General features: G+C 37.1%; 1 protein-coding gene across 1 annotated transcript; it reads right to left on the bottom strand.

Annotated features, from left to right (window-relative positions):
• Nucleotides 1-10,868: 10,868 nt before the first annotated feature.
• LOC118750254 (actin-related protein 2/3 complex subunit 2) lies at nucleotides 10,869-11,922 on the bottom strand (the record flags this gene model as incomplete). Its single annotated transcript, XM_036484978.1, has 5 exons — nucleotides 10,869-10,894; nucleotides 11,105-11,325; nucleotides 11,389-11,575; nucleotides 11,642-11,741; nucleotides 11,827-11,922. Coding segments are annotated over 5 exons (615 nt in total), but the record flags the coding sequence as incomplete, so codon positions are not given.
• Between the last annotated feature and the right edge of the window lie 2,532 nt (nucleotides 11,923-14,454).

Below are 14,454 nucleotides of genomic sequence, written 5' to 3' on the forward strand. Positions count from 1 at the left end.
GGATCTAGCTTTGAGCTGGCAGGATCTAGCTTTGAGCTGGCAGGATCGCCATGTAAAGATTGGAAGGAGTTTAGTATTGGCAGGATCGCCATGTAAAGATTGGAAGGAGTTTAGTATTGTCTTAGCTCTACAGCCGCATTTAGGTGAGCATTAAAATGCCCCACAATGATTCCAAAAGTAAAACGCAAGTAAAAACGTTGAGTCTTAAAGTGGGAATGTTTTATTCGGCTCATCGCCGTTCTTTTATATGCTTACAATCTACCTTATGAGTAATCTAATTTACAAACTTACATTTCTAAGTTGTTAGTCATGCTTATGATTCTACGTTGTTGTGCATGCATACATAAATGTATATGGGTTCAATCGAGTTTATGTTATTGGAGAAGTGCAGCGCAAGCTAAATTGATTTGAGTACTTCGGCCTAGTTATTGCCAAAAGTATATTGAACTTTTTACTTAATATTGTGTGAACATTTTGTCTTGCTTAGCTGTCATGCTACATTACAAACAATCGTTATGTGCACAAAGTTATAATACCCTTGTGCACAAGTGCGCTCGGGTATAAAAAGATGAAAGGGGAGTTAATCCGTCGATTATCAAATGTCGATTATTTTCGACAAATCCACGAAAAAGGTTAATTTTACCATGGGAGCGTATGCAAACGGCTTTATAGTTTTGCTCGAGTTTTTGATTTTTTGAATTATGAATATGTGAATTTTTATGTTTTGTATTCCATCAGTATGTATGCATATGATCGACATCAACAAGCGTACAGACGAGTAAGACGTGACCTTAACATTTTTTTATCTAGGCTCTAGTGGCACTGCTTTGTGTCCTTAGTGCATATCAGGGAACTGCAATTATTCGTGTTTTTAAGTAATTGGTTGAATAACACAAGAAATAGTGTTAGTGGATATTATTCATTGCAGAATATTCACACATATGCACTAACACTATTTTACGCTCGGCACATAAAGCGAGAGCATGTACAATGTCCAAGATCTCTGTTGATATGAATTGGTGTAGTGCTCAATTCTCTCATTGAGCCATTAAACAAATTAGTTATACCGAAATGAGTAGGAGCACTAAGAAGCACCAATAGTTCAGCTGAGTGATTTTAGTGAATTTAGTAATTTTCGTCGTTTATAGCAACAAAACATGTACAAACGCGAGAAAGCGACAGCATGCGAAGGCACACTAACACACTCTCACTTTTAGCTCACACTTGTTTATGGAGGCGCCCGCATGTCGCAGTGTTGGGAAATGAAATTATTCCTTCAATACGAAATCTATACAAAAACTATACTTTTCGACTGTAAATTGCATCGACTTTTTAATTTGCTCATATATTTTCTTAGTACATGTATACATAGATTCCCTTCAAGATCAATGATTTGATGGCATTCATGGGAAAGTTTAGGTAGGTACATTTTACACTTTGAACATAAATGTGTATGCACATATTTTAAGGTACACTTCTTAACAAACAAATTTTTTTAAAGTTATTATGCATGGATAAAGGAGACATCTTCTTTGAATTCAGTACTAAAGTTTGACTTTTTATTTTTAACCGACTTCCAAAAAAGGAGGAGGTTATCAGTTCGTCGGAATATTTTTTTTTTTTTTTTTATGTATGTTACCGCATAACTTTGCACCACGTCAACCGATTTCAATAATTCTTTTTGCAGCGGAAAGGTAGTGTCTCAGAGGTGGTCCTACTATAATACTAATTTGGTTTAGATCCGATCATTGGATCATGAAATATATAAATATATATATATTTTTTTAAGTCGTTTTTTTTTGCTAAAAATTACATTTAGTATTTCAAGTGCTTATCAAAACTTTACGACACTCACATATTGACAAGATTGGCCATTTATCTTAAAATTATTTAATTTTAATTATTTGTTTATAAAAATGCAGTTTATAGTTTAATAAAACCCCAAGGTTCAATTTTTGTGCAACATTAAAAAATCAACAAACTTTCGTAAAAATTTCGGGCATTTAACTCGATTTCCTAGAAATACATGTTTTGAGAATGCCGTTTGTAGTCCGATCAATTTAAATGAAGTGCAAGTTTAAAATAGCTGCGACTTATCGTTGATTTTTAATATATATTTTTTTTTGATGAAGGTGTTGCTCATTTTCTTCGTTAAAAAAAAAACGCGTTTAGATAATATGACATTGACGGCAAATTCCAGCTGCTTTAAACTTGCTCTTTATTATACTAAAATTGAAATAGAAGGCTCGAAATTTTTACGAAAGTTTGTCGATTTTTTTAATGTTGTTCAAAGATTTAAAGTTATTTTCATACACTTTTTGTTAAGGAATTAACTATATTTTTATAAACAAATAATTAGAATTAAAAAATAATAAAATAAATAGTCAACTCTAGTCAATATGTGAGTGTCGTTAAGTTATGATATTTAAGAACATAAAGAATTAACGATGACACTGTTTCTAACTATATGAAGCTGATTTCGACATTTTGTTTTAATAAGATTTAGTATCGAAAATATTCTTTCAAAACTTTCCTAGGAATGTGAGGTTGATAGCAGTATGTTATAATGGTTATTTCAAAACCTTTTTTCAAAACTTACAAAGGCAAAAACGAGAAGGCGAAGACAAAAGATAAAACGAATTCCCGCAGTGAATTTTCAGAGCTACGTATATATTTTTAGTATTCATCACAAAATTGTACTAAAAAGTACTGCGTAGTAAACGAAATTGTATCAAAAAAGTAAAATTGTACCAAAAATGCCAACACTGGTGTAGAACAAAGCAGAACACAAATAATATTAAACTCATTGAAATTGTTTTCAGCCTCTCACTCGACCTAATGAGTGAAATCCAGCTGGGTAGACTATACTCGATAGAGACAAAAATTGCCGCCACAAATAAGAGTTAGTATATTTTGAGTGTGTGCTTGGTTTGGTGGAAATTACTCTTAGTCATTTTTTGAATTAGTGTAAGTGCTCATTTGCACTAATTTTTATGGATCATGAATAAGTACACTAATTTTATTAGTACTCAAAGCCGGTCTCTGGTGCATATTGGCCAAAACTTTTCAAAAATGTTACATTGCATTCATTATTTTAACGTTTGTTTTGCATTTTCCTACGCCAGCACACGTTATCTTTAGCTCAAACGCTTACGAATTACTTTTTAAATTTTCGAGTAACTTTGGCAATCAAATTCAGATTACGTAGTGGCTCATATCCGCCAACCGAATATGGAAATCCGAAAATGGAATATTTCAATTCGATTTCGCATATGTAGTATGGAAAATCCGTTTTCGGACGAAAATTCTTTCGCATCGAATTGCATGGTAACCGCCCAGTATTTTAATCTTTTCGGATTAGAGAAAACTGTTTTTTAATTTCAACAGTCCGACATGAAAATTTTCTCCGAGAGAAGGCTAGCCATTTCTAATAGATTTTTGGTCGCTGAATTAGTAAAAATGGAAACTTACATATATAAAATACATATATACATAAAATAAGGCAAAAAGCATACTCGGCTAAGAACCGCAAATTTTTTTGCAAAACGGCTAACAAATCGGCTGCCGGATAAACCGAATTTTCTCCGGCTGTTCGCTATCGCAACCGGCTAAATCTAACCGGAAAACGGCTAAACTGGCAAAACTGGTGCCAAGACGCGTATTATCTGACTGTTTGTGTGATTACAGGAGATACTTCGCTTTGTCGTTGTTCACCACCAGACCCATTGCCTTTGTTTCTCTATCTAATTCCGAGAAGACAGAACAGACGCATGTAACTTAATGTACATATAAAAAAAAAAATTTAAACGGACTCTGATAAAGACAGAAAAAAAGTTGCAGCATGTGTAAAAGTTGAACCAATGTGGTTTCATACAACAAAATGTCAATAAACATGTGAATTATGCGAATTTAAAGCATTTTTGCTAGTTTTTAAATTGTTTAAATAACTTTAGTAATTGTTAACTACCATACATGTATTGTAAGCCGTCATTCAAAAAACCCTAACAAACATTTTGACAGGATATTTTTATTACCAAGAAGTAAATTATTCACAATTTTTCAATTTGCAACCCAGTAAAATAGAAGGAGTGCGCACGAAAAAATTGTAACATTGTTTTCGCGAAAAAAACAGCACATCATCGTCTTTGGTTTTAATACCAGATGAAGCCGAACTATTTTGTTTTTCATTTCCATAAAAGTTTGTGTGTGAAAGTTTTTCAACAAATAAAAACTTCACATAAAAATTGCCACAACCGTTAGTCTCTCGTCAAACTGTGAGCCGGGTTTTTAAAAACTTAAATGAGAATTTAAGCGTCAATAGAAATGTCGATTCTGGTAGAAAATGTGGATCAGGGGACCTAGACAAATCTAAAGGACCTTTTTGGAAAAAATCCAAATATTTCGGGTAGGAGAATCGCTCAAAAATGCAGTTGCTATGAATCATTTGTCCGGCAAGTGAAAAGGGAAGCTGCCCAGTAGATAATTTCAGGAGTTAAAAGCCCTTCCGAAAGGCCTTCCTGAGAGTGAAGGGGCCTTCCTCTCCACATTCCTTTCTCCTTTCTTTTTTGTATGGAGTGGCACAAATTGAAGGGCATCTTCTTTCACTACAAAGGGAAGGCCTTCCAGAAGCACTTTTATAGGACGTACTTCAGAAGGAGTTCTTTTAAAGTTAATTCTTTAATTCAACAATTTTTATTGAGCTTGAGGCCGTTTTTAATGAAAAATTTATTGTGGAAAAGCAACAATAATTTGAAAAAATGGTAGAAGTGATAGCTATTTCGGAAATCACCACATTTCCTCATCAGATTTCTTTCAGTAGGCTTCGAACCGACGATCCCACTGACTCAGCCAGTTGCCTACGCACTGTGCTAAGTTCGCCTTGTAAATTATCGTTGCTTTTTTCCCACTGTTTCAGTAAGTGGCGGGTTAACAAGGAAAGGACCATAGGTATATCAATTGCGTCATTTGAAAGAGATCACACGACTCATTTAGCCAATGTACCGGAAAACTTTTCATCCTGTGGGACAGCGAGGATTCTTGGCCCTCCTATAACAGAAAACGCACTTCTGTGCTCTTGAGTTTCCTTATAAGAACTTTTATTGGTATACGCATCGCACCAATGTTGTAGTTGCAACAGAGATCTCTCAGTTGGAAATAATATCATCGGTAAAGCTGATGACACCGAAAGGGATTGGTATTCCATATGGTATCACTGCGTTACTATTATTGGCCTATGTGTGAGGAGGATACTGCGCCTTGGTGGTTTCAACTTAAACCAAAAATTTTGACTTTACAGACTATATTTGCTTTTAAACGCTCTTTTGCATTGGCCATCGCAAAAGTTCTTATTAGGCGCCGCGAAGTAAGCGGGCATTGGCTAGTATTTGATATAAACCTTAAGCAAATACTTTAAAGATGTATGATTTTTATAAATTAAAGAAACAACTATATTCAAAAATTTTTATTGAGCTTGAGACCGTTTTTAATGAAAAACTATACTTTGAATATATGAGCAAACTATTTACAATTCGTGGTAATATTTATGAACTGATTTCTAGGTAGATGCAAGATCGCATGATCGTGCATGAGGGCGTCAGACAAACTTAACCCCATGCTTCGTTTAGACATCTGAAAACTAAATTCGTATAACTTAAACATAGGGCCAAAGCAGACCAACCACAGGGGGTTTCTATACATTTCGGCTGCAGCGCCATCCATTGGGTTCATTTTCTGCAAAACTATTGCTTACCATAAAATGAATATGTGTTATGAACCTCGACTCCAGCGGAACTCATCGGGAAAGTTTTTATCAAAAGAATTTTCCATCATACAGGTACATAGCTCACATTTAAAATTTGAACGAAACCGGTTAATAAATACGTTTTTTATAAATAACTCTACTCTAGCACCACCTAGCGAGTTTTATAGCAGCATGTAATAGGACCATATATGTATGTAATATAACCTCCGACAACCTGACGGAACTCTCAGTGGTTTTTGAGTTTAGTCCGAACAACGAAAAGGGCTATCAATTTATGCAAATAGGTATGTAGATAGGACAATCTATAGCGAAACTCGAAAAATCAAATCTCCATTCTTTATGAAAAATTTAAAAAATTCTTAAAAATTTTCAAATAAATTTTACCTTTTACTAAAAATTAAAAACAATAGTTCAATGGGATTTAGAAATCTAGGAGAAAATGATTTTCAATCGAATGATACTTGCGCATTTACGTAAATGTATAGCGATACAGCCTTTCCAATAATTACCACTTTTCGCCATAAGTAAGGTATTGATAGTATATGTAGCTGTGCCAAATTTCAGAAAGTTAAAGTGCGCGTTTCCAGAGATAAGTGAAATTAGAAGCATGGGGTACCACGCCCCCTTTTCCATTACTTACCACTTTTCGCCATAAGTGCGGTATTGATAACATATGTAGCTGTGTCGAATTTCAGGACTTTAGCCTAAGCGATTCCAGAGATAAGCTATATGAGAAGTTCAGTTTGTATGGAAGGTGCTAAGTTTCAGTTCCCCAGCGTAATAGGCTTTAGAGATATATTGGTTTTTTACGTTTTCGTCTGTATAAGAGTTTTAGGAACATAAAGAGTTAACACACCAAAACTGCGACACTTTGGGAAGCTTATAACTTACCCAAAACTAATTCAATATTTTGAAATTCAAATACCATAAGTTGACCATGACCTTAGTTGAACGTAGAAGAAATTTCATTTGAATTTGATTCCTAGTTGAGTTAAAAATGGCAACCGAGCTAGAAACGAGACAAACCATTTTGCACGAGTTTATAAATGATCCGGCCTTAAGTACACGTAAAATTGCTAAAAAATTAAAGAGTGCACTATTCGACAGTTTGCAGGGTTTTAATCGGTACAAATAAGGCCTGACAGTTACGAGAAAACCAGGGAGCGGGGGTTAGCATGGTCAAAGTGATAAAAACAGTGCTCGGAAGGTCCTCAGTGCGTTTTCGCGAGATCCGAAGATTTTGTCGCAAATCCGTACGGAGATCGCAGTTTTTCGTACAAAAGGTAAAGCGGAAAGCTTCATTGAGATGTTCTACAGCTCAAACAGTGCCCGGCCGAGGCGCAAAGTAGAATGTTACAGCGAAATCCCGCATTTGGAAGTTGTATGAATTCTAAATTAAAAAATACAACTGCATTGTTATGGACTGCGAAACCTACTGCTATAAAAATTCAAAATATATTGCGGGTCAAGATTTTTATACTGCTGCAAGTGGTCAAGATGCCCCTGAAAGTTGTAAGCTGAAAATGAAGTCCAAATTTCCAAAACCCACATGGTTTGGCAAGCTATTTGTTCCTGCGGCCGTAAGAGCAGCCCTTTTTTCCCATCCGGGACAATGAATGATCAAGTTTATCGGGATGAGTGCCTCAAAACGCGTCTTCTGTCATTTATCAACAGATAAGGAGTAGGACATCGTTCTAGGCGGACACGGCAACCTGCCACTATGCCAAGGACACATTGCCGTGGTATAATGCAAATAACATCAATTTTGTACCTCACGACTGCAATCCACTCAATAGCCCAGAGCCACGTCCTATTGGGGAATATTGGTCAATTGTCAAAGGAATCTTGAAGAAAACAGGTGAAAGAGTGAAAATTATTGAAGAGTGCAAAACAAAGTAGTTGTGCGCATCGCGTAATGTCGATGATGCAGTCGTGCAGAACATGATGGCGCGTGTGCGATGAAAATACCGATCACTTGCATATGGAGCAAATAATAACTAATCTTTTAACATTTTAATAACATCTAAACTTCCAAGTTATATAATACAAAAAAAAAATAATTTCAAAGCCTTCTAGTTTGTTTCTGGTAGTAATTTCTAAGTGTCGCAGTTTTGGTGTGGTCACCCTTTACCAAGTAAATTTTTGGTCGGAATATTTATTTTCAAGGTGCTGGAAATTGTAAAGCGTGACGTTTCAAATTTCTTAATTTTTTGGCAGCAACAAAAAAAAATTTGATTTTTTTAGCGAAAAACCTTCCACACAGAAGTTCCAAAAAAGTGCGATTGGTTATGCTTGAACACACTTAATTGAATGTCAATAAAATTAAGTTTGTGGTTATATCAAGGCGAAATTTTGATATCAGTCCATTGCTAACTCTAAATATAAACAACGACCTTACAAACATACAGACAGACCAAAATTATAAAAATTTTAAATTTGGCTTTTGTTGTACTTTTTCTTTAACATCTATTATGTACAGATAACAGCCTGTTGCAATTTTATTATTCTCAAATACTTTCGTTTGATACCCATATGGCAACATTTAGGTTATATTATAAATTTAACTGAATTAAAGGCTGACTTCCAAAACGTCAATTGCTTTGCATACGTACAAAGTATAATGATCCATAACGCCGAACTACAAAATATTGACAATGTATACTTTTCCAAAACGCATCCGAAAAGTTATCGAACGCATCGCTAGAACAATCAGCGCATCAGAAACAAAGTTGATGCTTCGTTTGTTATTGGTTACCACTGGTATTTTAAAAATGGAAAAGTCAGAATAATTGTTCATTGCTATATTCAATATTTAAAATATGCAATGTATATTGTTGCAACTCTGCATATACAAACAGTTTGAATACCGCAGTATAAAAGTATCCAAACATTGTATGGATACGTTTTGGAAGTCAGCCATAGTTTTCAAATAAGTGGCAGCCCGCTTCAAAAATATTTTCAAAAGTAAGCTTCCCAATCCCCTTTAGTTTAATGTCCGTATTGTAATATTTCATTTATTTAACAAATTTAAATGAATACAATTTTTCAAGCAGTTGGCAAATCCCCTAAAAATATTTTCGGCATCAAAATTGCCTACCCTCTTTAGTTTGATGCCAATATTGCAATATTTAATTTATGCTATCAATTAAATTAAATTAAAAAAGTTTTCAAAGAGGTGGCAACCTTCCACAAAAATATTTTCAGCTGTAAGCCTTTATAAACCTATTTCTTTTGACAGCCATATTGCAATATTTACTTTACCGTATCAATTGACCTAAACTGAAATTTTAAACACAGGTGGCAACTCTACAATTTTTTCTTCTATATTCTAAGCTAGATCTTTAGCGATACATCGGAGAAAACCGCATTCAATTCCAGGCATTAGTTTTCGAGTGATGCGCGTACAAGTATACAGACAGACATAGAGTCAAGAATTTTAAAAATTGTTTATTTAGCTTCGTAGCTCTAATAAAACCCCACCATATTAATTTTTCTTTAATATCTATAAGGTACAGACATCGGCCTGTTACAATTTTATTATAGGTATAGATAGATTTCATTTATTTTATCAACTTAATACCATACAATTTTTCAAACAGGTGGCAACCCTCCCTACAACTATTTTCGGCAATAAAATTTCCTAGACCTCTTCAGTTTGATACCCATATTTCAATATTCAATTTATCTTATAAATTAAATTAAAATTTTCAAACAGGTGGCAACTCTAAATAATATGTTTAGCTGTAAGCCTTTCTTTTGGCGCCCATATTGCAATATTCACTTTTTCTTATCAATTTACTTAAACTGCAATTTTCAAACAGGTGGCAACTCTCTATTTTTTCTCTCTATATTTTAAGTTAGACCTCTAACAATACATCGGTGAAAACTGCATTCAATTCCATGCATTCGTTTTCGAGTGATGCGCGTGCAAACATACAGACAGACAGACAGAGACAAAAATTCTACAAATGGTTGATTTGGCTTCTGGTGCTCTAATAAAGACCACCCACATTAATTTTTCTTTAATATCTATAATGTACAGACATCGAACTGTTACAATTTTATTATATGTATAGATGTGTTATTGCAACTTAAAATGTTTATTGAAATTCATTTGTAATGCTAAATAATATAAATGGATAAGCCCTTCTAGAAGCCATGAAAGAAAGCATTTTTTTCAGCCCTTCTTAGGTAGGCCTCTTAGAATGGCGTTACTTAAGAAGGCCTACCTAAATTATCTTCTGGGTGGCCTTAAATCGTACAAAGTATCGTACAAAGTTCAGAAAGTCCCAGATCGGAAAGCTGCGAAGAACGTTAACGCAATTAATAGAACAAAAAAGTTGAAGGCAAACTTTATAAAAAAAAGTTCAGTGTTGCATTATGGACGACGAAACTTATGTATTGGCGCACTTTTCGCAGCGTCCAGGCAACAACTTTTACGTAGCGGATCAGCGGGGAAATGTGCCGGAACACTACAGAACCCAAAAAAAATCCAAGGGGCAGGCCAGAGAAAGAAGCCAGCCGTACGTAACTTCTGGGTCAATCAACACGGATATTTATATCGATGAATGCTTGCAAAAGAGGTTAAAACCATTTGTTTTGCAGCACAAGGTATCCAACTTCTTTTGGTCTGATCTGGCATCATGCCACTATGGAAAAAGAGCCAAGGAGTGGTACACCAACAATAATATAAATATTGTACCTAGAGAGGCTAATCCGCCAAACTGCCCAGAGCTAAGACCAGTGGAACGCTATTGGGCTCTAATTAAGCGGAAACTGAAAGCGACGAAAGGTGTATCGAAGGGCATAAGGGAATTCAAAATTAAGTGGACTGCAGCGTCAAAAACCATTCCTGAAAGCACCATACAGTCCTTGATGGAGGGAATTCCTGAAAAAGTTCAAAACATCCTTATAAATAAAAAACTTTAAGTTTTTCTTTTAGTAAAAAAACTGAAGTATAATAAAAAAAAAAACTCGCATAATTTGTATTCACGGCTTACTTAATATTTTGATTGTTCTATGTTACAGATTTTTCGTGCGCACTCCTTATATGTTCTGGTGAGAAACCAGATCCGTATCAGAATTAGCATAAGTGGCACCCGATTTTTGGGGGTTATCACTATTATTTATCGACTGTATTAGCAAGATTATGTTATTCATTTTGTTAGTAAATCATAATCATGTTTTCCTTCTTATTAAATAAAATTTATTGATATTGAGCCTTATGAATAAAAACTAAGCAAATAAATTTAAGTAAATGGTCTGAACTTTTAAGAAAACGCAATTGCTTAGTTTTTATTCATAAGGCCCATTGTATTTTTCTATCTCTTTTGTGGTACTCACCAAATGTAACATATCCAATATTGTCGCCTACTCTGGCGTCAGACTTTGCCAGTTCCAAAGGCGGCTCGCGGTGCGAGAACAACACTTGTGGCGCTGTATGTGATGCCCGTCGCCCTTCTCTTAATTCCTGCATAAAAACTTTTCCAATTATCACGTCGTCTTCATCACGAAAAATCGTACTGAATACGACTGTTACTCGGTCTGATTTGGCTTCAACATAGCTATAAAAAAAAAAATTTTTAACTATCAAATTTTACATCAAGTAAAGAATTTTCGACAATTACAGCGTCTCATCGTTTCGATAATTGATTACGGCTCGTTTTTGCCCTTCTTCACCCTGTTCCTGGAAATCGAAATACTTCTCAAAAACTGAAGCAAAGCAATTTCGCTTAAGCAGACCAATTTTTTTGGCAACTGCCTCCCAGTCAGCAGGTATATTTTCTAGATTGATAAGTACCGACACGTTGTAGCCTGGAAATTTATATACATATATAAAAACCAGCTAATAAATTCAGATCGCTCCTGTATAGCTCTTACCATCTTCTGTGTCTGTTAGTAAGTCACCATACTCTCGCTTCAGCAATTCATCTGCTCCATGCTCTTGTAATTGCTTATAAAATTTCAGCGAAATGCTAGTCTTTAATAATAATTTATAGACATTGTTAGCTTAGGTGAGTATAAGGGAAATTTAGTTTTGTTACTTAATTCTTTGCCTAACTTACCCTCACTTTGGTCTTATCGGCGTTAACATTGGAGATGTGGAAGAGCACACCATCAAAGTCTGCAATCCGGACATCAATAGATTCAGCTTTGGCTCTAAAAATTTAAGATATTTTAATCGCATTTTTTTATACTTCATTTCATTTTCATTTAATTTCATTTATTTTGCAAAATCACTAGTACAATAAGATCTGCGATCTTTTATAGTACAAAAATGATGGTTATAAAACTAATACTTATAACAAAGTAAAACTAAAACTCGTAATAAAAGTACAGACAAATAAGGCAATACAGTGGTTATACGTTGCCATTGGAATAGAGTTCCATGTTCGAATAGCATTGACAAAGAATAGCCGTGCGGAGATTAGATACATTATAATTTGGTACTATCTAATGATTAATTCGGACTGATTCATTACGTAAAAAAGTAGGTATGGGATATGTGCATTCTGAACAAACAAATATTTATAGAGTTCTAGCCTCGCAAACCGTTTAAACCTCGTAATTTTAAGCGTAAACAATGGGGTAAGTTGCAAATCAGATGCGGGAACTAATTTGTAGAGATTAATAAATCTGTAATTTATACTTGATCTTGATACATTTCGGAAAACTTCAAATTTGTATGGCAATGATTAAACTTTCAAATAATATTAGCTTTCCGCCTACCACACATACAAAGTAATGTCTTCGGAAACATGGATCGGAAACCCAGCCTTACCGACCTTGATAAACAGCCTGTCCGCAGCCCGTAGCGGAAACTAGGTCTTTCCGCCCGCCGCACACATAAGTAGACTGAAGACTAGGCCTCGCCAGCTACCAAACCTGCTATTTTATGCTGTTATTATTATTTTTTCGTAGGAGAGGGAAATGCTTTATGCACTGGCCGGGGGCGCTAGTCTCTATACTACCTTCCCCGAGTGTGGGACTCCCACCGAAGCGTGTTGGGCTACCCACTAAAACCCAAACTCCCACCGCCCGCGCAAGAATCCCGCATCTGGCGCCGCAATTCTGCATGTCTTCAGATGCAGGAGCGCGCTGTTAGAGCCTTGGGGCTGCTCTTTTGTAGGGGCGTTTCATTCGGGTGTCCTCAGTAGGCAACCGTCCTCTCGTTTGCAGCGGAGTACGAATTTCACGTATCTCGCAACTGCTTCCCACTTTTCTGCGCTGGAGATCATTACCCCAACTATGTTGTTCGGAGTTATGTCTCCGTGTCTTTCTTCCAACATTCTGCGCGAAATCAAGAAGTGTTCGCAGGTGAAGAATGTGTGGTACACGTTATCTTCGACGTTTCCACAGTAGTGACAGAACGGTGAGTCCACCCTTCCCATTCTATGAAGATATTCTCGGAAGTAACCATGACCGGTGAGGAATTGCGTCAGGTAGAAATCGACTTCCCCATGTGGTCTGTTCAGCCATGTTTGAAGGTCGGCTATCAGGGAGTGTGTCCATCGACCTTTTGTGCTCGCGTTCCAGTTTTGTTGCCACTGCTGGATCAGTTGCTCGCGCGCCCTTGCCGCGGCAGCTGCTCGACCTATCTCGGCACTGAGATTGTAAATCTCTTTTCGCTCGTAAGCAAGTAGCTCAATTGGCATGACGCCAGAAATAACTAGAACCGCGTCCGCGGACACTGTACGGTATGCAGAAGCAATGCGTAGTGCCCCTCTGCGCTGTACCGAAGACATTTGAACCCGGTATTTTTTGACTTTCAATGCGTCAGCCCATATTTCTGCCCCGTACAGGAGCACCGATTGGACCGCTGTCATCAGAAGCTTCCTGCGGCATGGCTTCGGGCCGCCCACGTTCGCCATCAGCCGGCTTAGAGCCGCCGTGCTCTGCGCAGCTTTTTCACATACTCCATGGATGTGTTCCCAGAATGTGAGTTTGCTGTCAAGCTTCACCCCTAGGTATTTTGTAGACCTAGAAGTCGTCACGGGTTGAGGTCCGACCATTATATTTATAATTGTTGGGATCCGTTTCCTGGTGAGGAGCACGATCTCCGTTTTGGCTGTAGCCAATTGCAGACCGTGATCGCTCATCCATCCACTGACGTTGCGCATGACCTGGTTTAGCTTGAGCTGTGCTAGCTGGACATTTCTTGCTGTTATGACGGCTGCCACGTCGTCCGCGAAGGCGACAAGGAAGGCGCTCTCCGGCATTTCCGTGCGCAACAGACTGTCATACGTGGCGTTCCAGAGGTCCGGGCCAAGTACAGACCCCTGTGCCGCTCCGCCGGTTATACGTCTCTTTCTCTGACCTTGTGTTGTGTCGTACAAAAGCCAACGGTCTCTGAGGTAGTCCCGGATCATATCTAGCAAGTATGTTGGAACCTTGAATGACCGTTCCAAGGCCTCCAGCATATCGTCCCATCTTGCCGAGTTGAAGGCGTTCTTGACGTCCAGTGTGACTAGCAGCACTATTGGCCGCGCCTGGTGGCAGGCTTCTTCGGCCTTATGTACCGCCTCGACTACTTCGCCAATTGCTCCTATAGTTGAGTGTCCCTTCCTGAAGCCATGTTGTCGGGGTGAAAGGCCTCCCTCGCTTTCTATGGCTGACGTCAAGCGTATTTTGAGCAGACTCTCCATCATTTTGCCTGCTGTGTCTAGCATGCAGAGTGGCCGGAAGGATGAAGG

This window comes from Rhagoletis pomonella, unplaced genomic scaffold, assembly GCF_013731165.1.
Source record: "Rhagoletis pomonella isolate Grant_MI unplaced genomic scaffold, Rhpom_1.0 Rhpom_scaffold_00182, whole genome shotgun sequence".
Taxonomy (NCBI): Eukaryota; Metazoa; Arthropoda; class Insecta; order Diptera; family Tephritidae; genus Rhagoletis; species Rhagoletis pomonella.